At 38.9% G+C, this 26,896-nt stretch overlaps 1 protein-coding gene and 1 long non-coding RNA gene across 4 annotated transcripts in view; one reads left to right on the top strand and one right to left on the bottom strand.

The window, feature by feature from the left end:
• Positions 1-26,896, bottom strand: part of LOC135466740 (protein jagged-1-like) — a 100,968-nt gene that overhangs the window by 30,561 nt on the left and 43,511 nt on the right. The window contains exons 2-6 of one of the 3 annotated variants that reach the window (XM_064744400.1): positions 17,547-17,601; positions 5,608-5,862; positions 4,125-4,185; positions 1,596-1,729; positions 277-393 (exon numbers count right to left, since the gene is read on the bottom strand). In XM_064744400.1, coding sequence (XP_064600470.1) covers positions 277-393; positions 1,596-1,729; positions 4,125-4,185; positions 5,608-5,862; positions 17,547-17,601 — 622 coding nt within the window. Of the gene's footprint in view, positions 1-276; positions 394-1,595; positions 1,730-4,124; positions 4,186-5,607; positions 5,863-16,051; positions 16,078-17,546; positions 17,602-26,896 lie in introns of those variants that run through there. The other 2 variants (XM_064744402.1, XM_064744401.1) reach the window with 2 other exon arrangements.
• Positions 16,343-18,190, top strand: LOC135466743 (uncharacterized). Its single transcript, XR_010444151.1, has 3 exons — positions 16,343-16,442; positions 16,791-17,221; positions 17,659-18,190. It is a non-coding gene; the product is annotated as an uncharacterized LOC135466743 (long non-coding RNA).

Below are 26,896 nucleotides of genomic sequence, written 5' to 3'. Positions count from 1 at the left end.
GAGCCTATTGTAAAATGGAAGGAGGCTAAAAAAGCTCAAGTTCAGAAATGAAATCAAAATTTACAAAAAAAGTGTGGAACTGTTACCATCATTCTACATCACAAATGCAGCAGCATTAATTTCCATTTTGCCTAATCAGTTAATGAAATATCGAACGATATCTTACACATGTACCACAACAGAACCTCAGTTAAAACTGAGAAAAGAGTCCAGTGTTTCTTTGAATTTAAAATTTCTGATTTCACCTTACATTCTCTGTAATGCATCATTTCTTACCTATTTCACAATTTGGACCAGAGTATCCAGGTGGGCAGGAACAAGCATACTTATTGGGGGCTATATTTTGGCAGATCCCATTATTGGCACAAGGGGTGTGACGGCAGTAGTTCAAATCTGAGGAGAAAAACAAACCATTCCACATCATAGAGAAAAGTTGGAAATTACGGCTGAATAATAAGGATTCCTCAATGTTGTTACTGAAAAAAAATGAAATAAAAACCATTCAGTGTGAAAAACCAAAACAAGTTTTCATTATGATCCATTCCCAGAGTAGTCTCCCCTGGATCAATCCTCCTGTATAAGTATGCTCTCCGTGACCCAAGTTTGAAAGAAAAGAACCTCCAGATTAAAACTGGTTACAGCAGAAAATAAACTCAGGTAATGTGCAGAAAGAAATGTTGATGATGCATCACTTAGTTTCATTTCAATCACACTGTTTACATGAGGGTTATCTCCCCTGAGGTCTGATGAACCTGCGTGATGAGCGCATCTGAGTGATGATGTCCTTGAGACATTTAACTCTAAACAGATGATGGCTTAATAAAACTAGAACACTATCCCACATGAAGGAGCTGTCTCTAGACAACAGATAAGATTGGCGGATGTTTTTCAAAGCAGAAATGTTGAGAGATATCATCCAACATAAACCATTCCAAGCTCAGCACCCTGGAGTAAATTCATTATAGCATTATAAGAGCACCAAATAAAAAAAATGTCCTGCCAGCCATTAACATGCCACACAGAATTACACGGAGGCTGACTTCCCTGTCCAGACAGGTGAATGGACAACTGCATCAAAATTCCTCCTATGTTTGAAATGCTTTGATGTTATTTATTTGACGGTGGAAGTTTCTTGTGAAACTACATTGCAGTATAACTATAAATGTGGAAAACATTTCTAGCTGGTGTACTTTACACCAAAAGGAACATGTTACCAAATGTGCATGTTAAGAAAGTATTATGACGGTGACCCTTGAACTTAGGCATTTAGCATCATAATGGCAGATATGATGAAGAAGAAGTACTGATTGTTCTATTTTAAATTTTTACCAAATTGGTAATTTGCAATAATAGCATCTTTCATCATCCTTAGGCAGAAAGATGGAAATGCACACACATATACTAGTAATAAAGGCACACACATATACTAGTAATAAAGGCACACACGTGTACTAGTAATAAAGGCACACACGTGTACTAGTAATAAAGGCACACACGTGTACTAGTAACAAATGCTTAAACGCTGAGCCCAAATATAACAATACTATTTCCAGTTAAAGGTGTATTGACTGTTTGTGTGATGGAGTGATTCATACCTTTATCACAAAGGATCCCTCCCCAGTTGAGTTCACAGTAACAGGTCCATGGAGAACCCATACACCTGCCATGGGCACATCCTGGGTGCTTAATACACTGATCGCACAGCGGTCCTGTCCAGCCAAACGAACACCTGCAAACAGACAGACATACACCTCAGTATGGTTTGGACTGATGGATTACTCAAGTGATTCTTACAGAAGTGAGGTATAGTCGTAACACAGCTGCTTTCTTCCCCGTCATGAAGTGACTTTGGTACAAAGTACATTACATCACAGAGTCGTGATAAGGCTATTATAATTTTACGGTATATTATAAATGAATGGAAGGCATTTGTTCCTCGAAATGTTTATCAAAATCAAATATCGATAAATGATTTATCAATAGTGATAACTGATTTAGTGATGTTGACAATAAAATTATCGATAACTGAATATCTGAAATATGATTTATATTAATGCATATCGATGAAATCTTAATTTGTCCCCCCCCCCCCCTCCCCCATGGGGCAGTGGCTACCTGCTGGGTACTTCAGTCCTTACATCAGCACTATTTTTACACTGATTATCTGCAATAGCAATCCATGCAGTGTCTACAATATAAAGTTTGAGAATTTCTGAAGTAACAGTAATTATTTATTTATTTAATTTATTGGTGTTTTACACTGTACTCAAGAATATTTCACTATGATGAGCATTATGATGGGAGGAAAGTGGGCAGAGCTCGGAGGAAACCCACGGCCATCTGCTGGTTGCTTCCAGATCTTCTCACTTACAGCTGGAGAGGAAGCCAGCATGAGTTGGACTTGAACTCTTGTTGGCGTGCTAACCCCACTCGGCCACAGAGGCTCCTCACAGCAATTAAGCGAACAATATGAAGAGTACATGAACCGCGGTAGTTTCCCTGGTAATTGTCCCTAGACAACAGATAATCCACTAGGATAGGTAAGGTTCGGCACACAATTGACAATTGGTCCTGTGTTTGTCTTCCTGTCAATCCTGACATGTGAACATAGGTTATGAGCTTGTGTTACACGGGTCTCCTCAGGGAGTGTGGGAATCAGGTGCTTAGTGGTTATATTCCCCCTGGTACCAGGCTTAAGGTGTGTTGTCACTGTTTGACAGCCAAATTTAATCTGACCATTGCCAGTCAAGACCTATTGTAATGCTTTGTGTGATACATGGGTAAAGCCACTAAGTTTCAATACAGCAAAAGGAATACATGCATATACACACTAAACGTATATATCCATGAAATTTAATCATCCAATCCACTTATTTACCCCCCCAAAATTAAACCAATTCTGCGGTGTCTTTTACCGGAGGTCTGCTAATGAGCCCCATTAAGAAACTTGACCTTTCACCTCCAACCTCACCTCTAACATAAGCATCAACACTGGTTTTCCTTTACAAAGAAGGTAAGGTTGTTGTAGCAGAAAAGGGCAACTACCACACAAGCTCACGTTAAGCAACAAGTACAAGATTAACAATGGAGATGTTTACAAACATTATATAATGGGAAATGTCAAGAGACCATATAACTGGATGCTTGCCTGTTGTGTGAACACAAATAATGACAAGTCTGGTATTCTATCAATGCACCTACTGACATGACCTAATTTTGCAGGTGGAATTTAATAGTGCCCATGTGGTATGTGATCCCTATCAAGTCACGTTTTTATTTAATTTTCAAGTTTACATCATTCTCCTTAATTCCCCGATGAAACAGACCAAAACGTATTCAAGTATGGCACAGGTGAGCCAATAATTATGTATAATGTATTTACAGTACAGGTATCTGCTAACTTAACTAAACATGCCCATATTGCCAAATCAGAACATACCTGAGCTCTGTTCATACCCACACTCTCAAATCAGAACATACCTGAGCTCTGTTCATACTCACAGAGCCAAATCAGAACATACCTGAGCTCTGTTCATACCCACACTGTCAAATCAGAACATACCTGAGCTCTGTTCATACTCACAAAGCCAAATCAGAACATACCTGAGCTCTGTTCATACCCACACAGTCAAATCAGAACAAACCTGAGCTCTGTTCATACCAACTTTCGTCTCATAAGCCAACTTTCATCTCATAAGCCAACATTCACCCATCAGCCAACTTTCACCTCAACAGCCAACTTTCATCTCAGCAGCCAACTTTCATCTCATAAGCCAACATTCACATCATCAGTCAACTTTCCCCTGGGTAGCCAACTTTCACCTCAGCAGCAAACTTTCATCTTATCAGCCACTCCCACCATAATGCTGGCCGCCGTTGTATAAGTGAAATATTCTTGAGTACAGTGTAAAATACAAGTGAAATAAATAAGTTAACGATTAGTCAACATTCACCTCATCAGCCAACTTTCACCTCAGCAACCAACTTTCACACCGACATCAAACTTTACTCTGTCAGCCAAATTTAACCCCTAAGTTGGCCATCCTTCGCCCAGCAGTGACCAGAAAGTGTATACTTCCTTCCATCAGCAGCACTTCTCTGCCACTGCACACCATTGCACTGACCTGCATTCTCCTGGCTTGTTACAGGATCCATGGGTCTCATGACAACCAGGTTTACAACTTGCTGCAACAACAACAGGCAACTAAATTAGCAGATATACATGTACATTAGACATACACTGTTATACTCCATGTCACACATGACCTTCAACGTGAAGAGTTTACATTTAACATTTACCTATATGAACTGACTCAGTGCCCTAACATGTCTGATTTACAATACCACACATAACCATCCTAGAACTCAACTGCCTGCATTGGTAATGCATTAAGTACTGTGTCAGCCATTTTTTCTCAGACTGTCTTCAGACGGAGTGGACAAGATTTAAAAGTATTGTGAAAGTTCTAACAAGTGTAAATTCCCAACAGCTGCGACATCTGCAAAAAAGTCGTCTTTGCACTTTGGCACCTATTGATCGAAAGGTCCAATTTAAAGGATAAGATGTGAAATATGCAACCAACAAACAGACAGACAGACAGACAGCTTTACAGACTACAGAGCTGCCTGGCACAGTTAAACATGTGGTAAATGTTCATCATTGTACTGATGGACAAACTAAATAAAGCATTAATTCAAAAAGCAGTATTCAAAATTATCATCTTTGTCAAAAAAAGTGAGAACATTTGGTAAAGTAACAGTACTGATTTACGGGTCTGTACACCAGCTGATTCATAGATTTATACAAGTGCAGACAAAGTAAGGAGAGTAAAGATTAAGACTGTACTGTGCGTAGTTCAGAGGTCAATAGTAAAGATAATGTAAGGATTCAGGTACTTGTACTTTGTGATCTTTCCCACGATCAGTGATGAGAGATATCAATCAGAAGCAAGGCATGTCCACTCACTGTGAATATGACACACGTCAAGTCTGTTCACATTTTACCTGAGATTACCTCGTTAACACCTCAATGACAGGTGTCTAATCACCATATCTTACAACCTTTTTCTTTCTGGAGATTTTTTATCTTGTACATATATATGTATGTATCATCTTCAGGTAAGAGCTGGTCAGACTCAGGTGTGTACAGGTATTCACAACGTACATGTCTACAAGTATATCACAAACCTGAGATGGCAAGGTCTCGTTAGATTGTAGTATGTCAGCGTACCATGCACTGTGTGGAGCTAAACTACACATTTGTATGCTCTTTGACCCTTGAACTTGTTATGAATGACTGACTGCGCATGAAGAATTCTCATCAGATTTCTTGACTAACAGATTTACATGAATTATGAAAAAAATATGTAATATTACACTAAAATATGAATTGTCTGGATAGGTTTGCCTAGGTTGCTTCCATTCTTAATTGCAGAACACATTATATATTTCCCTATTTTGAATGTAATGCCACAACCAAAAGTTTGATCATTTTATTTACACTCAATCTTTTCACAATCAATGAGGTAATAATAATAATAATAATAATGCTAATGATGATGATGATGATGATCAGCATCTATGGTAACAAAAGGCCATATATCTCACCTCTTTCACAATGCTCGCCAATATAACCCTTCATGCAGACTTTTTCTCCCATGGAATTACAGCTGTAGTGACCAATAGGGTCATTACGCGGACGACAAAACTGGGTACACGTAGTGTTATAATAATGGTTGTCACAAACCACTCGTATCCTGAACACCAGGCTGGTACCTTGCCCAACAGGACCAATTGTCTGCCACTCTTCACTTGGTAAAATGATGGCAGACTTTGTGACAGTTCCAATCAGGCTGTCATTTTCTGAAAAATGAAGAAAATTTCCAATCTTGAATCAGAGAAACGAAAATAACAGTCTCAATCACATCTCCTGACATGACATAATAAATAATTAATGTGATTCATGCTAAACTTCGTAATAGCACTGAAGTATTTTATTTACATGAAACAATTTGAAAGAATTATGTTAAACTGGACACAAATGACAAGAAAAAGTCACTGCCACTTGATTGGCCAGGATAAACGGTCACCAAAGTTATTTTCATAATCATCCTTTTTTCAGAATTTTTGCTGTGTGATAGAAAACATTTAAAACAGAACAAAACACATTAATGTCACATCAATTTCTTCACAACAATTTGTCTGTGGAATATTTTGCTAAGTGATGGTTTCTGCAAAATCAGCTCTAATGAACTAATAGTGGGTAACTCTATTAAGTTTTTAACACTGGATCTTCAGATACTCAAAAGAACGTGAAAAACCTTCAGAAAATATGCTCTTGAAAACAAGCAAAAATTGTTTTTATGCCATTAATGCACATTCTCCTCAGGCCCTACCTTTCATGTATATGTATAAAAGCAAACACAATCACTCCAAATACTACTGCTGGATGTAGAGAATATTTCAGTTATTATGGCCCATATTATCAACAGAACAAGATGACTTTTTCCTCCATTAGATTAAAGGTCAAAAGGTTAAAATTGCCCACAAGTTCAATTATAACGGCCATTGCTACAGGCGTTTGATTTAGAGCCATCACACCACAGGGTAATGTTATATGTAACAGTGTGTCAACATACAGTAATTTCATTTTTCTCTTTAACTCAGAGGAGTGTGACAAGATTCAGGGCTGAAGCCAATGTTTTTCTACCCCAATGAGCTGCAACAAGAGCTTTTTTGAGATTGCTTGTGACAATGGTGAGGGGACATTTGCTGATGAATGAGGGGTTCTAACAAACTCTGCTGCCTGGCTGTGGTCTAGGTTTAGACAGAGGCTTATAAAAACTGTCACAGCGGCGCGCTCAATGAGCCTTGACAAACACCCGGAATGGAGTAATTGGCATGCGCACAGCTGAGGCACATGCCACAGCCGCTCCCCTGACCAGATGGCAGATCTGTTCCTACTGTAGTTTTATGCTGATGTGCAAACATGCAGCAGTTATCCTTTGCAATGTGCTGCTTCCCACACTGTACAAACTGTCACCACTTGGTTGGTCAAAAAACATAGGAAAGATCCATGTATTCAACGAAATAATCCTAACTGTTCATTATAGGAATACTGACGATTTAAAACACAGCATGTATCCTGACAAGTCCCTTTGATCTATCATGCTTTAGCAATCATAAAACATTAATACATAAAACAATACACTGAAATAGTTTCTGAACTTTAACCAAAAATGTATATACACTGTATGATCAAAAACTTTTATTGCTAGACTGAAGATGTGAAATGAAATGTGAATTCACAAAATTTTTATGAACTAAACCTAATTCAAAGATTAATAATTGCAAGCTTGTTCACACTTCAGCCCCACACAAAATAGGAGTACGTATCAGCAGGTATTCATTCAATAACATGTGATTATTCAAAACTGTTACTCGTTATTATAATCTGGGAACCTATTTGTTGCTCTGATCTAGGTATTAAATCTGTCCAGTATATCACCTCAACACAGGTAAGTTATCACTGGTGAGGTAAAACTTGGAGCCTGGCCATGACCAATCATGTGGCACCTGTTCTACCCCAGAGTTTCACCTGTACTATAAACCCATCTGCGGAGTCTCAAGTGTTTGGCCGCAGTCCAAGCCACGGACAGCCGGGATATTGACAGACTAGTTTGTACTACTCTTAGACACTCAGGCTAGTTTGTAAATTGTCTGGAGTCAGAATGTAAGTGCAAGGGCCAGTGTACAGACTTGTTTATTAACAATAGATACATATACAAGCACAAGCAACTTAACGGACACTGGCAGACACGTGGACCTCCCAATGGCCGCTACTGTTTAATTGCTTGCAGATTTCAGATGAGGTGAGGACTTGTTCTTCGCTGCTCACCATCAATGGTACTTCAGAGTTCCTGTCCATCCTGGATGTCTACACGCACCAGACTAATCAACTAAGATGAAAACCTTACAGACAGATTTTTCCTCTTCAAAATGTTCAAATTGCTTAAAGTGCTGTTTGTTTGGCCGTAGCATCTCCCAAACATCTGTCCGTCCTTTTATGCTTACCATATTGGTGAGTTTTGAGGACAGGATTGAAACCATCAGGTAAAAGAAAAACAGTGATTTAGAGAAGAAGATCCCAATTGGCTTGGTTAGCTGAGGCTGCGGATGTTCTGTCCCAGCATCCCTCATTACAAATGGCTGCCAGCTGTCCCATCCATACCCTCTTCAACCCTTCACCATAACAACAACATCTCATCCTTTATTCTATTTAAATGCTTTCCCCTTAAAATAATGTAGTATGTACATGTGTTCACTTCAAAGGAATTTTAAAAAGGGAATTTTTGTTTTGTTAATGGGTCCATCTCGCTCACTCTGGAATGGTCCTTTAGCTCCCACCTTCCCCCCATACACACTCTCCTTCCAAAACTGGTCCCCTAAAAAAAACCTTGTAAAATACCTGATTGAGTTAGATTTAACAATTGCTCTGATACATGCTTGAGGAAGGAAAATATGTTTATGCATATATTTCAGCAATACAATGCACCAGGACAGAAATCCCCAAGCTGAATCTAATATACATATGAATTTTAAACTAAAAAAGATAGTTCCATTTTGGAAACTTTTTCTTTTTAATAAGTCATGTTAACCTTAAATGTCAACTGTAATATTTTACCAACAAAATAAAAAACAAAATGCACAAGAAAATTACCCATTAAAACCTGTGGTAGCCATGCGTCAGCGCCTTCAAAAGGCCGACAGAAGTATTTCTTATTTGCTTGATTTAACCCGTTCATCTCATGCTGACATTTGTTGCAGCGATTCACTGACTTCATCAAAAATCAATAAACAGCAACTGCACTGCGGTCTACACCTCAGAGCGACTGGACCAAGAAATGAATGCCATAAACATTTAATTATCAGTGTGCTTGGTTTGTTCCTAGGAAGTGGTCATCCACTTAATGTGTGCATCCTTCTACAGTCATCATCTGTCAACTACCCCCATATTATCTCCTCCAATCAATCAGCTAATTTACATCCAGCCCAGAAAATTATTCCTTTCCTAATTCCGACAACAGATCCTTGAAGCCTAAATTTCATGATTTTTAAACATTATACAGACTGACATCTATATTATGTGGAAGAAATGTTTAGCTGTAGTCTGTCAGTCAGAAGAAGAAATTGTGTTTTGCCCATTTTTGTTTTATCCAGATAGTTCCATCTTATAGTACACAATAAAAAAAATGACTTAATTGCTGAACATGTAATTTTATAAAAAAAAAGTATAACATTGAATTTACAATCAATCGGTGATCATCAATTTGATGTACACAAAATACTCAAGAAATATTTCTATCTGTATTATTATCAGCCAATCTATGAAGAACTTCCACTTTGCATGTAAGGTACATTGACAAGCTTAACAATGGCCAACAACTGTCCCTGTATAAGAACATTAAGTGCACCCAATGACCCATGTCAACTGAAGTGATTGGTCTCCATGGCTTGCTAGAGAGTCACTGGTCATTGCCTAAAGTGATGGACTGGTCAGTCTATTAGACTGATACAGAAGCAGTGAAGCCAGCTTAAAACTGGTCACCAGCTTGGTCATCCGTGACCAGGACATCTGCCTCAGTTCTGTCCTCTCAGACATGAACATAATGGCCCTCCTCATACGCAACCTCTTTAGCTGAACGTCTTTAATTATCGTCTTCCATTGGTCGCTAGTAATTGTTGATTGGATTGCTTGGATGACGAAATACATACTGGACTGATTTAGTATCAATCTTGAAAAAAACAATATTGCGATTGTGATTTATCTCCCTTCATGAAACATGGCGTAATAACAACATCCTTAAAATCACGGACACACAGTACATGTACATCTACCTATAATCTATGTGAACGTGACCATATAGGTGTAAAGACACTGCCCCTACACTGAAAAGTGTCAACATAATCTTAAGGCTTTAAGCATAAAACATTCAACAGCGGTGCTTATAATATGCCAATCATGAATAATTATTCACTGTTTTAGTAGTAATAATAATGTACCGTATCTTTTAATACTATGCTAGATTAAGTATGATTTTTTAAAATTTTATTAGTCTAGTTTCCATGTTGTAGGCTCACCTCTTGCATCAGATGTTTCCTTGTATTATTTTTTACTTCTATTTTAATATTACATTACTGTTTCCTAAAAGCTGGCTGATTCCAATACTATCACATACAGTGCAGCCTCACTGAAATGCCATGCTGAAGACACCACATCAACTCCCACCACAGGATTTACCAGTATTTGGCCAATTACATGTACCTTACTATGTACATGTATGCTTTGAGTGTCATAATCAGTGTAACTGTGTCAGTTTTGGCTAAATTTGACTTTAACAGGAAATAATTTCAAGTAAAGCTTAAATTTAGACGAGTGGCTTCAGGAGATCGGACTTAGAATGAACATGCATTAAACCCTGTTACGAGACGATTGGTATTAGCTGCATTAACCACAACAGTGTTGGACTCTGTCCAATCCCAAATGGCCCCGGCAAAGCTGCAAAGATTCAAGGTAGAACTATTGGTTTCACACACTCTAACTTTACTACAAAGGGCATTCCTTGGGAAGCCTTTGTGCCAGAGTTTGTTACCAGTTGGGTTGGTTACTGATACTGTGTTAACGTAATGCCTGGCGAGCTTCGTTGCTGGATACCAAGTGGTTTTCAAAGAAACTCTCATAAATCTAAAGAGTTATAATTAATTTGACAAATTTTTCCTGTCACTTTATGCTGAAGTGTTAAAGCTGTCAGTAGTGGCTGTTAAGATACTGGTACTTACAAACACTGGAAACATATTTATGCGCTTCATTGGATTTAACCGCATGATAAGAAACCTTACATCTAGCTGGCAGAGTGGTATTTAAAGTTCAACCTCAGGACTCGGTTGCTTGGTTGGGAGGAGGCAAGATTCCTATAAATTTTTTCCAGTTATTAACATCTGTAATGATTACAACATAGTCCCATGTGACAATCAGAGATACAAGTCCAATCCATGTACACAACAGTAGGATCAATCCATTTCAAGTCAAATAATTCAAAATACTTATACTGCATGTAGATTTCTGCTTACCTGTTACATCACTTGTCTGTATAAATATCAAAGAAAGTCCACTTCCTGTAAATCAGCAAACTACTATTGGTATGGTGATTGTTACTGTTAACACTTCAACATTTTTTTCTTTGAAATGATCTGGATTTGTTGTTCATCATAAACAAATATTAAAATTAAAATTTAAAATAGTCCTTTTAATTTACAATCCATGCTAACAAAAGTTATTAATTCCATTTCTGAAGCAATCTGTGCAGCACGTACTAAGCTTGTACAGATGTACGTGGAGTGTGTGTAGATGAAGATGGCTGCTACCATTCCTGGCAAGATGAGAGATGGTAAACATTCGTCAGACCATCAAGTCTGCAGACCATGTCCTACCTCATAAAAACCAGTCTCCCTTCACACTTGCTGCTAAGTCAAAGCACACAGTGCAGCAGAATGCTCACAGAATTAAGAGTGCCACACTCGCACAATGTTAGGTAAGAAGAGCTCGTCAGTAAGGTCACAGCTGTAGTAAGCATGACCAGGGACCAGGCCTACACTAAACTCTCTAAAGATGCATGTAGAGAACAAATACACACGATACTCAACATTTCCACATGTCAACTTCTCAAGCTAGATAATTTTGCCTAATCTATAAATAAAACTATCAAATTCAAGGCATAAAGGTAATTCTTCTATTTCTGCAATTCAAGTTGGATGCTATATCATCATATAAATTGTCATCAAAGTGATTTTTTTTCTCAGCCAAATGTTTGGAAAAATAAGATACCATGCATACTGCTGTTATTTCAAATGTTGCGTCTATCTCCACTGCCCCTTGGGGATGAGAGCGGTCTATAAAAAGCCACCATTCTGATGCAATCTAAAATGAACTGTCTACCCTAATTATTAAGAAAATTATGTAAAAGTTTTACTATAGTACACAACGGGATAGGCTATGTTAGGTAACCATGGCAACAAAAGGGTGAAGAGAGAGTTAATATCTGGTGGGTATTTATAAGTATGCTTATCTTTCTTGAATTCATGGTCTGGTGCAATGGCATAAATCTCCATGGCCTCCAGATTATAAGGTGATTTCTGAGGTGTTCTCGGAGCATTCAGTGTACACACAAAATGCAGTCACCCAAAACTTGACAGAAAGGCTGTCTGCTATTACATGTACAGCCTTGTTATCCCTTTCTTTCTTCTCTGATTTACTGTTTACCACAATAAGCCGCACAATCCCACTGTCCCATGACCTTGTAATTATAACTTAAGTTCCAGATGTATAGAAATACTTGCATCAACTCACGCATGATCTTACCTTTTTTCCATTAAATTATTATGGGATTTAAGGTTTCATAACAACTGTAATAGTGATGACACACGAAACAATAGTAAGACTAGACTTGTTTACTAGACTTGGCCATGTAGAGATAATATAAGATAATTACATCCGTTATGCAGTGATCATCTTAAACAGATCTGGTCATGTACATACATGTACAATAGTAACAGACTCAGGAATGTGCTAAAAAACTCAGGAATGTGCTAAAAGACTCAAGAATGCACTGTACAGACAATTTTTATAGACTTGGTTATATACATACATACGAAATGGAAACATTTGATTATCAGGCTCATCAATGAAAGATTGTAACACTTGGACTTGTATTTACATATCATTCTGATTAGATAAGGACAGAAATGATGACTATTCAAATTCTTTAACCTGAACTGGTTTGCACAAAATATGCCATTCAAGTATCAGTGTAATTCTCATTTTGTAACAGAAACTGATTACTTGAAATTGCAAACTTCAGGATTCACATATTTTTTTTTTGCATCAAATTAAGAGCACTTTAAAACTGTGAAAAAATGTGAAAATGTTTATGTGTAAGAGTGTACGTCCTGTCCGTGGTCAGTGCATGTCTGAGCTTTACCTGCCGTACCAGTGAATGTGAGCATGCTCCATGATCAGGTGATAAATGGTGGATGTCAGCTAAAAATCTTTAGGAATCTTTGGGATGTTGAGGGTCTGGAGAATGGGTCAATATATGGAGAACTGTCTGACAGATGATTAGGGAGTTTGTGCTGGTCAGGTAGGTGTGTCTGTAGGCAGAGCGTTACACCCTGACCCTTGATACAGGGAGATGAGGTGTTAATTGCTGGTCTGACCAGACTAACCTGGACTAAAGGGGCCAAAGTGACCAGCACAATGTGGGGGCAAGGAGAAGAGGGAGAGGCGCCACTGCTGGCCTCTCCCTCATCTCTCAGCAGCGGCATACCTCAACAGTTGCCCAGCTAACACAACCTGTCAGAAGGCTGTCAATGGATGCCTCAGCAACTCCTGCTCCTCAAGATCTGGGCACAACTACCGTAGTCCTTCCACTTCCATCTCATCTCCATCTGTACTACGACTTCCATGTATCCCTGTGGTCACTGCATTTTGACCATGCACACATTCTTTAGGCAAGACTGGTTAATTTTATAATCTCACAAAAACATTTTTATCAGATCACATACAGAAATTTTCTCAAACAATCCTATACATGTACTATATACCCACACTTGAAAATGGTTAAGAGGATAGGTTTGTTCCAGTACTACAGGGCCTAGCAAATTGTGTGGTGTCCAGGCAAGTGGGGTAATTAGCTCACAAATACTACAGGACCTAGCAGGTTGTCTGGTGTCCAGGTAAGAGGGGTCATTAGCTCACAAATACTACAGGACCTAGCAGGTTGTGTGGTGTCCAGGCAAGTGGGTCATTAGCTCACAAATACTACAGGACCTAGCAGGTTGTGTGGTGTCCAGGGAAGTGGTTCATTAGCTCACAAATACTACAGGACCTAGCAGGTTGTGTGGTGTCCAGGGAAGTGGTTCATTAGCTCACAACCACTACAGGACCTAGCAGGTTGTGTGGTGTCCAGGGAAGTGGTTCATTAGCTCACAAATACTACAGGACCTAGCAGGTTGTGTGGTGTCCAGGGAAGTGGTTCATTAGCTCACAAATACTACAGGACCTAGCAGGTTGTGTGGTGTCCAGGGAAGTGGGTCATTAGCTCACAAATACTACAGGACCTAGCAGGTTGTGTGGTGTCCAGGGAAGTGGTTCATTAGCTCACAAATACTACAGGACCTAGCAGGTTGTGTGGTGTACAGGGAAGTGGTTCATTAGCTCACAAATACTACAGGACCTAGCAGGTTGTGTGGTGTCCAGGTAAGAGGGGTCATTAGCTCACAAATACTACAGGACCTAGCAGGTTGTCTGGTGTCCAGGTAAGAGGGGCCATTAGCTCACAAATACTACAGGACCTAGCAGGTTGTCTGGTGTCCAGGTAAGAGGGGTCATTAGCTCACAAATACTACAGGACCTAGCAGGTTGTCTGGTGTCCAGGTAAGAGGGGTCATTAGCTCATAAATACTACAGGACCTAGCAGGTTGTGTGGTGTCCAGGGGAAGTGGGTCATTAGCTCACAAATACTACAGGACCTAGCAGGTTGTGTGGTGTCCAGGGAAGTGGGTCATTAGCTCACAAATAATGAGCACAGCTATTCTGCTATTCGCTAAATGAGAACAATGCTTTAGCTTTAGCGAAGAACCTTTGGCCAAAATGAAGTTACTACTATAAAAACATTTTCTATCAATCCTTTACTGACCAAAAATTAATATTCCTTCCAATTTCTAAACTATTTTTGGACACAGTGGACCAAGATGGAAAATTCTACACTTCTTGGACAACTTATACTGATCAAGACAGTAAATTCTCCACTTCTTGGACAACATTATACTGATCAAGACAGTAAATTCTCCACTTCTTGGACAACATTATACTGATCAAGACAGTAAATTCTACACTTCTTAGACAACATTATACTGATCAAGACAGTAAATTCTACACTTCTTGGACAACATTATACTGATCAAGATAGTAAATTCTCCACTTCTTGGACAACATTATACTGATCAAGACAGTAAATTCTCCACTTCTTGGACAACATTATACTGATCAAGACAGTAAATTCTACAATTCCTTACCACAGCAGACCAAGACAATGTTTTACTTCTTTGATTCAGTAGATCAAGATAGCAAATTCTGCACGTCTTCAGTGGACCATGGAAACAAATTCTACACTTCTTTGGTGAATGAGGCAACAAATTCTACACTTCTTTGGTGAATGACACCACAAATTCTACATTTCTTTCGAGGACCTACACACCAAATTCTACACTTCTTCAGTGATGAGGCAACAAATTCTACATTTCCTTAGTGGGCCTACACACCAAATTTTACATTTCTTTAGTGGGCCTACACACCAAATTTTACATTTCTTTAGTGGGCCTACACAAACCAAATTTTACATTTCCTTAGTGGGCCTACACACCAAATTTTACACTTCTTTAGTGGGCCTACACAACAAATTTTACTCTTTTTAATGGGCCTAACACCAAATTTTACACTTCTTCAGTGGGCCCACACAACAAATTTTACACTTCCTTAGCGGGCCTACACAATAAATTTTTCACTTCTTAATGGGCCCCCACAACAAATTTTACACTTTTTTGGTGGACCAAGACAACAAATTTTACACTTCTTTAGTGGGCCTACACAACAAATTTTACACTTCCTTAGTGGACCTACACAACTAATTTTACACTTTTTTGGTGGACCAAGACGGCAAATTTCTACACCATCCATAATACAGAGGGCCAACGTGGAAAATGCCCCTTATGAATAATATCGGTTGTGGGAATGAATTACTGGCATAAACATTTTTCTGTTCAAAATAAAGGAATGGCTGACAGTTACCTGTAGAACTAACACAAAGTACTCTGCTAAGTTTAAATGACATGATGCAGTAGATTTATACCTGTAGAGACATCTTGTGACGTGAAGTATTATTAACATTATAACAGTTTGGAGAACTTGGTAATCAACGGAACAAAACTTACAGACATTAGGTTCAATGAAGAAGCTTCTAGTATTTCTTTGCACACTCAATGGCAGAAGCAGAGTGCTGAATACTAACTGAGGATTGTTAGTTTTTTGTCCACTATCTGGTGAAAAGCTGGCACACTTCCACACAAACATCAGTTCATATCATCACAGAGCAAATAAACACATCTATGAGCAGTGTACCTGCACTAACACTACACCAGCAGTTCCTCAAGCTGCTCCCATTCTGCTACAGGTATAACGTAATTTGTTCTGAAGGCCAACACTAGACTGACTCAGCCTGCTTTTTTTCTTGAAATGAAGAAGCATTATTGGCTGCCACAAGCTGGCAGGTGTGCAATGATGACCAGCCATTCAACTAACAACCAATCGGTAATCTAGTATGAACTAGGTAAGTAAGGCAATTTTTTTTCGACTGACAAAATGAACATTTGAAGTTCGAGGGTGAAAAAAATAGTGATATGTTTTGAGGTGATACTCCTTTGTAAATTTTCCCACCTTTGCATACAGGTATAATAGTATTCAGGAATTCTACATTTAATCTGGTAAAATTGAGTACATGCATGGCTATAAAGTCACACAGTTTTCTGTCTTATGGAAATATTAATTCACAAGTCTGTCTGTATCAAAAATGATGTCATGACCTTGATCAGAACTTCTTCAAGGACAAAATAAGGTTGTTGAGGAATTTGTATCATAAATCTATTTGCAAGCTTCTCTATGATATTTTACCCATTAGGATACTCTGTGGTCAGACCATTTGATGTACTGGAGGAGAGTATACCCAATTCATCTTTTCATCCGCCCTTTGGCAAGATGTAGGTTTCTAGCAGAACTCCTTGATACTGCCAGGATTTGCGCGGAATTAGGGAACACAGTGGGTAAATGGGCCATCAGTACCAGCTCATGGTCAACCTTTGGTCCAGACAGACTTGACCCTGTTTCAGCACCATTTAGAATTGTTCTCTGATTGCACCAACTAGCATGTCTACAACTCACGATGTAACAGCTCTTCATCTACTGAGGTGGTGGGAACCAGTGCTAAGCTGAGGGAAAATGAGCAGTCTTCAAGCTGTGATGACTCTCTCAATTGGCCTGTTATCAGGAAACTGTGGGTGGTGCTTTCAAAACAGCCACTTGTCCAGCCAGATGAACACATTTTACTTCAAGGTACATAGTCTTGTTCAGTTTACATACCTAGTAGTATTAACTTGGATTGTAACATGAACTGTTACTAACAAATGGGGCTCTAAAAGGGGTTTCTCCACAATACATCATGAATGACAACATAATGAAAAACATGGCAATCTCTTGTGCTACCATTATACCATTTACTAAAATAAAATGATATGGTATATCTTACAGTAAATGGACAACAGTCTCGTGGAAAGTTTTCACAGTGTTTACAATTCACTCTTTACTGTTCATTACATGGTATCCATGGTGACCAAATCAATTCATGTGATAATATAAGAGAGAGAAAACTGTAACTTACTGTTGTCGGTTGCATCCACTTTGTGCCATGCTTGTAATATCAAGGAGTAGAATCTCTGAAAGAAAACAAGAGAAATACACACATGTAATTATTATTTGGTTTTATTTGATAGGTGCTATATGCCCTGCTCAAGAAGTTTTATCTAAATTGATGGCAGCCAGCATTGTGATGGGAGAAAACCAGGCCGGGGAATCGCTTGTCCATTCAGAGGTTGCCAACATGAGCAGGACTTGAACTCACAGCGATAGGAAATCATCATTACATTAACGTCATCAAATGATTATTGGTGCAGTCTATAAATCAATGTCGAGAAAAAACATGTATACTGAAGTTCTTAATCTTCACAGGATATATACATGTACATGTATGCCTTTTTCTTACTTCAGAGGAAATTACAGAATAGCTAAACTGCACAGTGGAAAATAGGACATGGTAAAACAGTATACAGTAAACAGTGCCCTGGGAAGATGCCAGAGTTTCTTCATCCATAACCTCAATTATCAGTGCAGGCAATGCTACAACTATATGCACTATGCAAGTTTTTCAACAGATATCTTTCAATCAAACTTACAAGCACAATATTGGTATAATGTCCTGTTAATTTCCATCTTTTCTCAATGAACATGTCATTTGCTCTGACAATATTTATTGTCTTGTTTTGTCAATTGTTGGGTCAACCTTGATGAACATTTCCACGAAAACCCCCTGAAATATGTTATCCATGACAAAAGGTAATTATTTCTCCGGAGCATTGCATAACTATTGCTGGAGTTCTAAAAATGGATAATCATGTACATGTACAAACATGAAAAACACATATTTCTAAGAATTCAAATAACCCAGGAGTGGATAAAATACAGCTTTTCTTTTCAGTTGTAGATGTACACTAGCACAAGTTTTAAGCTCTCAGAGTTATGCCTGTAGGAGAATATGATAGCGGTCCTCTGTAACAGCAAGGGGTGAAGGCACAAATGAACAAGGAAGTCGGTCTGTCAGTAACCCTGATCAGGGAACAAAGTGGCTGTCAAAGATATTATAAGACTGGAGCCAGCATGGCACCTTGCCACATGCTTACACTTCCAGTGCAATGAGGACAGATGCAAACGTGTCAGGTTTACATACATACAACACAAGTTGATTAGTCTATGATCTATCATCAACTACACAGTTTATAGACAAAGAAGCCTTAGTTTTGGTATCACACACCATCCTTATGCATTACCAGGCTATCTCATGAAGATGAGGACTTAAGTAGTGAAGACAACCTGGTATCAGCTAACTGTGCCAAGCTCAGAGTACAGCTAGAGGCAGATGTCAGAGCAGATCCTGACAACCGATGGCAGTTCTTACAACAATCAGACTACACTTAGGCAATAAACGCAACAGGCTTTCATTGCCAGTTCCATTTTAAACTAAAACCTCAACATCATTAACTTCCATGACAGGTCTTTGATACCATTTCATGTAGCAACATTTTTCTTCTTACCACACCAGCAAGCATTTCTTTGGCAGCCCTCTATATTTGTTCAAAACTTAGTCCTTTCTACAATTGGCATTTTTCTCATAAAATGATCGCCATGTTCATGACTGTCTATTGATTTGCCAAGATCAACATCTCTCATTTGGAAAACTTTAGCAATTGTTTCATTACGAATTGAAATTTTCAAAGCAACAAGATTCTCAGCATAAGTAAATCAGATGAAACATTTTTTCTGCCACTACCTTATTAAACCACGTCCTTACAAGTCTTCTGGTGCAGGACTGAGTGAATGCAATGTGCATGTTCCAGGTGTTTACTCAAATAACACATGCACAAACAAATTACAACGGTTTCTGAAAGAGATACATGTTTATTACAGGACATCAGTTCTAAAATACTGCAAGATATAAATAACCAAAAACAGTCGCTGTTAAGGGTTGTTGTTGTTGTAACAGTTTTATGGCTGGCTGTAAAGAAAGCTGACCTGATTTTCTGTACCCCAGGCCCCTGTCACTGGAGATGTAACAGGGCATTGGGTAAGGGAAAATAAAGAAACCCAGTGGGTAATTTATGCCAGGGGGTAACATAAACAGATCTCTTACCTACAAGCTGACAGCCGATTCAGCTGTTCAGGAGGGGTGCGTTACTGCGTTGCCCTGGCAACAACAGCATCTATGTAAAACAGCTGGTCTTTAACTTACATGTAAATGTTGCTTCACAGAGCCTATTATCAATGGCTTGGTGCAGTCGATGCCACAATACAAAGTCTTTGGTTCTTACAGATAACTGCTTATGGGTAAATTGCAGAGCTATATGTCTATCTTAAGACACACATACGAAATGGGACATCTTGGCAAACATTCATTGTAGGTCTGTAGATCGAATCCTGATCATCTCTCTCAAAAAGAATAGAAAAAAAGACAAATTTCCAATAGTTTTCCTGATGATTTCGCTTTACTGTTGATATTGCTGATTGCTTGTACCTCAGTAACCTGCGGATGGTTGTGGTTCCTGCAGGCTCTGCCTGGTTTCCTCCCACCATAATGCTGGCCGTGTCGTTTAAGTGAAATATTCTTGAGCATGCTGTAGAACTCCCATCAAAAAAAAGCAAAAAAAGCAAAAAAAGCAGTTCAGCAAATTACTATGAATATATTCACTGTAGGGACCTTAATCTTAGAGGATGTTTTCTGTATTTATGTGAGCTTTGCCTCTAATTGATGCCACTTTTATTAAATCAATTACTGCTCTTACACATAACAGCACTGGTCCCATTAGCACCAAAACCTTTGACACCTACTCTGACTATACCTAATGTTTGGTAAGCACACAAATGACATCACAATTTTCGTGTGATAACTTCAGTGTAACCTATGTTAGTGGCCATAACCAAGTCTGTTGAGAGAATTAATATATACATGTACATGAAGCAACTTCATAATATAACCCTTACACACAAGGGGTGTACACCTCAGTGTGACATATAGATGGGGTGTGCATGGGGTGTACGCCTCAGTGTGACGTATAAATGAGGTGGGGAGTGCATGGGGTGTACACCTCAGTGTGATGCATAGATGGGGTGTGCATGGGGTGTACACCTCAGTGTGACGTATAGATGGGGTGTGCATGGGGTGTACACCTCAGTGTGACGTATAGATGGGGTGTGCATGGGGTGTACACCTCAGTGTGACATATAGATGGGGTGTGCATGGGGTGTACACCTCAGTGTGACGTATAGATGGGGTGTGCATGGGGTGTACGCCTCATGTACACTTTAGTCTCAGTCTGAGGAATGGATGAGGTGTACACCTCATCTATATTTTCTGATGTGTACTGAACCTCATGTACACCCAAGTCGTATGCCTATGCCTCAGATGTACCTTAGGAACTTTGAAAAAAATTAACACTGAGAAGTTGTACCTCAGGTACACCATAGAATCTTTTAGAGTTTTGGAGTGGTTTTTGAACACGAGATAATGTACCTCAAATACACCTCAGCAACTTTGTAAAAAATCAACACTTTGAAGATGTATCTCACATACACCTTAGAAACATTGAGAATTTTTGATTATAAGTTAGTGGTCATGTGCCTTAGCTACACCTGAGCCACTTTTTTCAAAAAAGTTTCAAAACAATTAAGAGATCAGATTTGGACATTTTACTTCAGACAAAATGTTAAATACAAAATTACAAATATTTTTGTGCAAAAAAAATGTTTACTAAGTAAATATAAGCCTTTATCTCACCCTATACTGACTTGCCATTCAGGGTGCAAATACTGACCAATCACAGAGTACTGATATATTTTCCCCAGATTATTCCAAAATGGCTACCCTGAACAATATGCACATATATTCCAGGCTGTGGAACAACAACCCAATCATGCATTTATTGATGTTTAAGTATACCTTAGACACACCTCAATTTAGATATGCTGCACCCTAATGGTAAACCTCAGATGTACCCCAAGTAAAAGGGTAAAGGATTAGATTAACTTCCCAGTAATATGTGCAAATCAGGTATGGCTTTAAAATGTCTATGCAGAAGGCATGTTTTCATCCAACACACACCTAATGAACAATTGTGACTTTTAGCAAAACCAAAACCTGTTTTCAGAAAATTGCCAAAGATGGATGATGATCATTGGCTGAAAAGTATTGTTCTTTTGAGGTGAACAATCAACAAAAAAACTAGAAATTTTAACTTCAGTTTTGCCTTTGCACTTGCTTCTACAATATCCATCTTCAGTGACACATGTTGTAACTGCATTAGTTTAACTCAATAATTTCCATTCACTCTCCTAATACTAGTAGTGCCAATGTCTTAAAATTCCAGTTTTGGAAGTAAGAGGAGAAGCCCAAAAAGTTTACTTGAAAGAAGGTTTATAAAGATTTAAGAGTCTTCGAGACAACAGCTTCACTTTAAGCTCCAAATTAATATATTTCCTCCCCTGCAGTGTTCTAAAAATATCCTCAATAAATTTCCAGCCGAAAGTTAACATTAAAGTGAAAAACACATCACTGCACAGAACAGCAGCAGGCGAACTACAGTAAACCACTCAGCATCTGTCAGTCAGCCAATGAGATTCCAAGAAGAAGACCGTTAATGAAGCATCTCAAAAACTCTGCTTGCATAATTATTGCCAGCTTATGTTGGCAAAAACACTTCTCCACCAGGTGAAATTTACTCCTTGGGAACAGATCAGAGGCTAAAGATCGTTGGCCTTGAATCGGTGTAGCACTCTGACAGCCGTTACTATTACAGAACAGTGAACAACACACAACTAACCCATGCCACTACTCACAACTGGCATTTTCACGCTGTTTTGCTGAGCTTTCAACTTTTTTACACATTTGTTCATTACAGATCTTTCACAAAACCTTTTTGATCTATCCATTACATTTTTTCCTAAATGAATTTATTTTGTTTTATTATTATGGCACATTAACTCTGAATGTTTTTTTTGCAGAAAACTTCAACCATATTAAAATTTCATACTGATATGCAATTACTCCTTGAATACCCTTCTGCAATTATATATTACCGACTTACTCAAATATGAGTAAAGCACAATTACATGTAACCAGTATGTTCACTATGTAATTCCACACTTTACTTCCACATTTAGTTAATTTGCTAACAAGTTCCAACAATATGTACAGGTAGTTCTCCTGTTCTGATGTCAAATGTTAAACAACAGCATGAAGTATAGGAAAGGTTGTGGTGGTAATAAGATTTACAGGAATCGGTCCAGTCTGTGGAACTTTGATCACAAAATGGTCCATTCTTCATGAAGTACATGTTCGGTTTACAGACATCTTGGGTCAGGATGCTACTGCCTCAAGTATACCTTCAAGGTCAGCCATAACCTACACGTGTGGCTAAGTCTGATGGCAAAGCATAGCATTACTCAGGGTACGATTTAGTGGACGAACAAAAAAAAAACAAAAAACATACAAACCCACAGAAAAAAAACAGGTTGTAACCTAATACATTATGAGAGCTGTTTACAAAACATTGTTTCAGAATGATTGAACGGTTTGGAGGGGAGATAGCTCCAGAACTGCCTGGGAGACGGCTTCAGTGGTCAGGAGGAAAATTGAGTATGAAGCTGGACACATTTTACTACATCTTGGAATGTTAACTTCAAGGGTTAGTCACAGATGGGAAAAATTCAGCCGAGAAATTCTGTTGAACTGCAGCAGTTAGCTCTGTGGGAGATATCATGACTAGTTAATACATGTATGAGGCTGGGAATAAGAGCGTGGGGTCCCACCCCAGGAAGAATTCTGTCCAACTGTGTCACTTCTGACTACATGTACACCCTCCTACACCCCCCCCCCCCCCACCCACCCACCCCAACCCCACCTCATGCCCTCCAAATTCATCTTTCATCCATGGTTCAACATATCATGAACTCATCAACCCTTATTCTCCCAAAAAACACATCAAAAGGACTACCCCAAATCGATCATGACCACCTCTAACTCACCTCACCTATCAAATCTATACCTCACGCTCACTAGTACAGGACAGGTTTTACAGTTCCACGGCAGACAAGGTTTTTCCTAACATGTTAGGATTTGTCCTACCAGGTACATGTACACCTGCTCCAAAACACTTGGGTATTTGGCTTGCATATTATTAGCAGAAAATCAACTGACAAGTCAATATGGCAGCCTGTATTAGTGCTGTACAACATGTATGTCCAGCCATGAACTCTTGTCCCCCTGGACCAAGGAATCCATGCTTAATAAACTTGTCATTCCTTAAGCAGCTGTTGAGGCTGTAGATATGTTAATGGTCAGAGGTGTGGGGATTGTGAGGGAAGAGTCCTGCCCTCTCCACATTTATTACTGGCTAAGGGGCACTAATTAGGGGTCAGACAGACAAGTCCTTCTGAAATTATCAACACAGATGGACATTCCTACTTTGGTATATCTTAAGAGATACCAGTCAAGATAATTCCTGATGGGTAAGTGTGATGCTTTCTAGCTTGCTCTGGGAGATCCCTAAAGGTTTTGCTCAGTCCACCTTTTACACATAACAAAAGCCTGCTTTACAGTGACACAAGTCATCCCAACTCAATAACTGAGTAACATACTGTTAACTCAAACAACCCAGTCCTCCATGAAACTTTACATCAGGTTATTTACTGTATCTGAGTATATAAAAGCTTCCTTCATAATCCAATAATCTAATAAGAATTTTTCATAATCTAATCCCAACAGAAAACTACACATACATGTAAATAATTTCATATTTTTAGCACAATTAAAGAAAAAGTTTAACAATCATTACTTCAAAATCTGGTACTAGCAGTTTAGGCCTTATGAGGAAACACATGCATTCTAAAACTGAAATTCTGGCCTTCCGATCAGTTGTGACCCCCCCCCCCCCCACAAATCCGCAGAAATGAGCTGCTTCTTTAGGTAGACAGGTGAGCTAGCTTAAAGCTGAGACAGCAGAACAGACTCTTGGGGGAGATTATAGAGTGATTAGGGAGGAAAACAATCCTGGAACAGCTCCCTTCAGCTGTTAGTGATACTGGTCTGATAAGGGCAGGCTGATGGGACAATAACTGTCCCTCTGAGAGAGAGCAGGAGTGGCCCCAGCCTAACATAAATAGCTTTAGCTCACAGACCCCAGTCTACAAGTCAATAAGGGTCACATCAATACCATAAAGGCTTAAAGTTTAACCAAATTTTATTCACAAAACAAACCCTCTGAATTTAAAGAATCTAAAAGAAGACACATTTTAGTAAAATGCCTCCAAAAGAATGCTTTACAAATCTCTTTAATTAGTTGATTTCAGTTTATGTTGCATACTCCAGGTTTCATGTATCACAATTACAGAAGGACGTCAGATTTTAGAACAGATTTATCCATAAAAGGACTGGATATGGGAATTTACACATAATTCAATTTAAATTATGTGCTATAGTGTGTGTATTTATGTATTTATGGAAACTCTTTCCACAATGCTTAGTTCTATATCATGTAAACTTCTGAACAAAATACCACAAAATCAATCCTCTGCCCCACTTCCCACACTACAACCATAAAGACCACATGTCCTAAAGGCAGGCAAACTGAAACGGACCATCCTAAGAAGTCACATGAAACACAGTCTGCAGATCAATGAAGAAAGACAAAATCTGGCAAGAAAAACAAAGATGGCAAGAGTTCACTGCCCTTCATTTTTTCTCTCTTTCACACAACCGCCTACTTTAAGAACCTCCTTTGACAAAAGAGCTATTGATAATATTCTGTCAGAAGGCTGTGATAGTGATGCTGGGGAGAAGGGATGTGCTGGGAGGGCAGAGATAGTAAGAGGGGCTGGCAGAGCAGGGCTGTCTCTCCATTCTCTCTCCCACAAGTCTCGGGTTACAGTCACTGTCATAGGCCTCCTGTCTGGCATCACCTCCCAACTAGCAAAACACAGCACAACCCTCACATCTGGAGCTTGGGGGCTCCTCCAGGGGCACTACTCCCCCTGCACCTAACCTAAAAGTGTAAGACATTATCATATCTAAAGCATGCCTCCACTTTCAGCGAAGTGCTCATGTTGCACAATCCAGAAAATGCTACTTTTTATATCCACAACAGTCCTCAAATTTCACTGCAAAAAATGTCATTTCCATGTACACTGTACAACTGAATATAGCTTATTTTATACAATTGAAAGCTCTAGGGTGCAATATATGACATCTTTCTTACTATAATATGGGGAAAAAAGCTCCCAGCTCAAAAAATGACAGCTGAGCAGCTCCTAACATTTCTCTACAAAGATTAATGTTAGTGTTCGGGTCTGCTCCTACAGCCAGCACTTTCTATATTTCTCATGCTCATGATCAAACTTTTGGAGCAATGTGAACATGATGAACGCAATTCTTGAGAACATCATCAAAATGATCCACATTAGCTTTATGAACACGGTGAATAGTCTCCATCAACCTTAACATAATCAACTCAATTCTAAAGTGATCAAAATGATCAATATTCACCTCTTGCACACGATCAATATTCTCTATCAATGTTATTTACACATAATCAATTCAAGTTTCAGGAACATGATCAAACATTATTGTCATGAGCATGGACAGTATTCTGAATAAATTCTCAGCTTTGCAAAAAGCATGAATTAGCAGATCAATTTGAGAATTCCAATTTGAACAAACTTTTCCAATATTAAAAAAAATTCCTGAGTGAGCCCCATTACCCACCAGAATGTCCCCATGTACATGACTGCTGCATGATAAAGTGTGATATGACTTGGTAAAGACAGGGCCCACATGTGCTCTGGCCCAATGGGGATGCTAAGGCCAAGAGACCAGATGTTTCCTACACCCAGGAGCAGGCGCTTTGACAACCCTCACATACAAACCATTCCCATCCTAACACATGCTCACACATCTAACTTCTGGTCAGGATTTCAATGTTGCTTTTGTCAATTTGTACTTCTGGTTTGCTTTAGCTATCAGGACATATGCTGTTGTCTGGTTTGCTGACCATTATCAGAGATGGACATGGTCAAACAGCCGGTCAATTGGCCAGACCATCACAGTTGTTTTAGTGTCCACTGTGGCTACCAGGCAGTGCTAGCCGCAGGAACACCCCAATGGTCATCTTATTGCAGCTCGCTATCTCTATTACTGGATGGACAGACTAGTAGAGATATCCCATGTCTAAACTGTCAAACTTGTGAAATTGTGGCAAACTGTGTCCTCTAAATATAGTCCTTCACCAAACTAAAACCAACCCAGGCTTCTGTGCTTGCTGTGAAAATAAGATATCTTCATTGTCTTTTAATTTAAAAACACCAAGGCAGTTTTGCCAGCCATTCTACCATCATTTCATCCTAATATGTCAG

The sequence above is a fragment of the Liolophura sinensis genome, chromosome 6 (genome assembly GCF_032854445.1).
Source record: "Liolophura sinensis isolate JHLJ2023 chromosome 6, CUHK_Ljap_v2, whole genome shotgun sequence".
Classification (NCBI taxonomy): domain Eukaryota; kingdom Metazoa; phylum Mollusca; class Polyplacophora; order Chitonida; family Chitonidae; genus Liolophura; species Liolophura sinensis.
The sequence above is the reverse complement of the archived record's forward strand: the minus strand, read 5'-3'. Positions and strand labels throughout refer to the sequence as shown.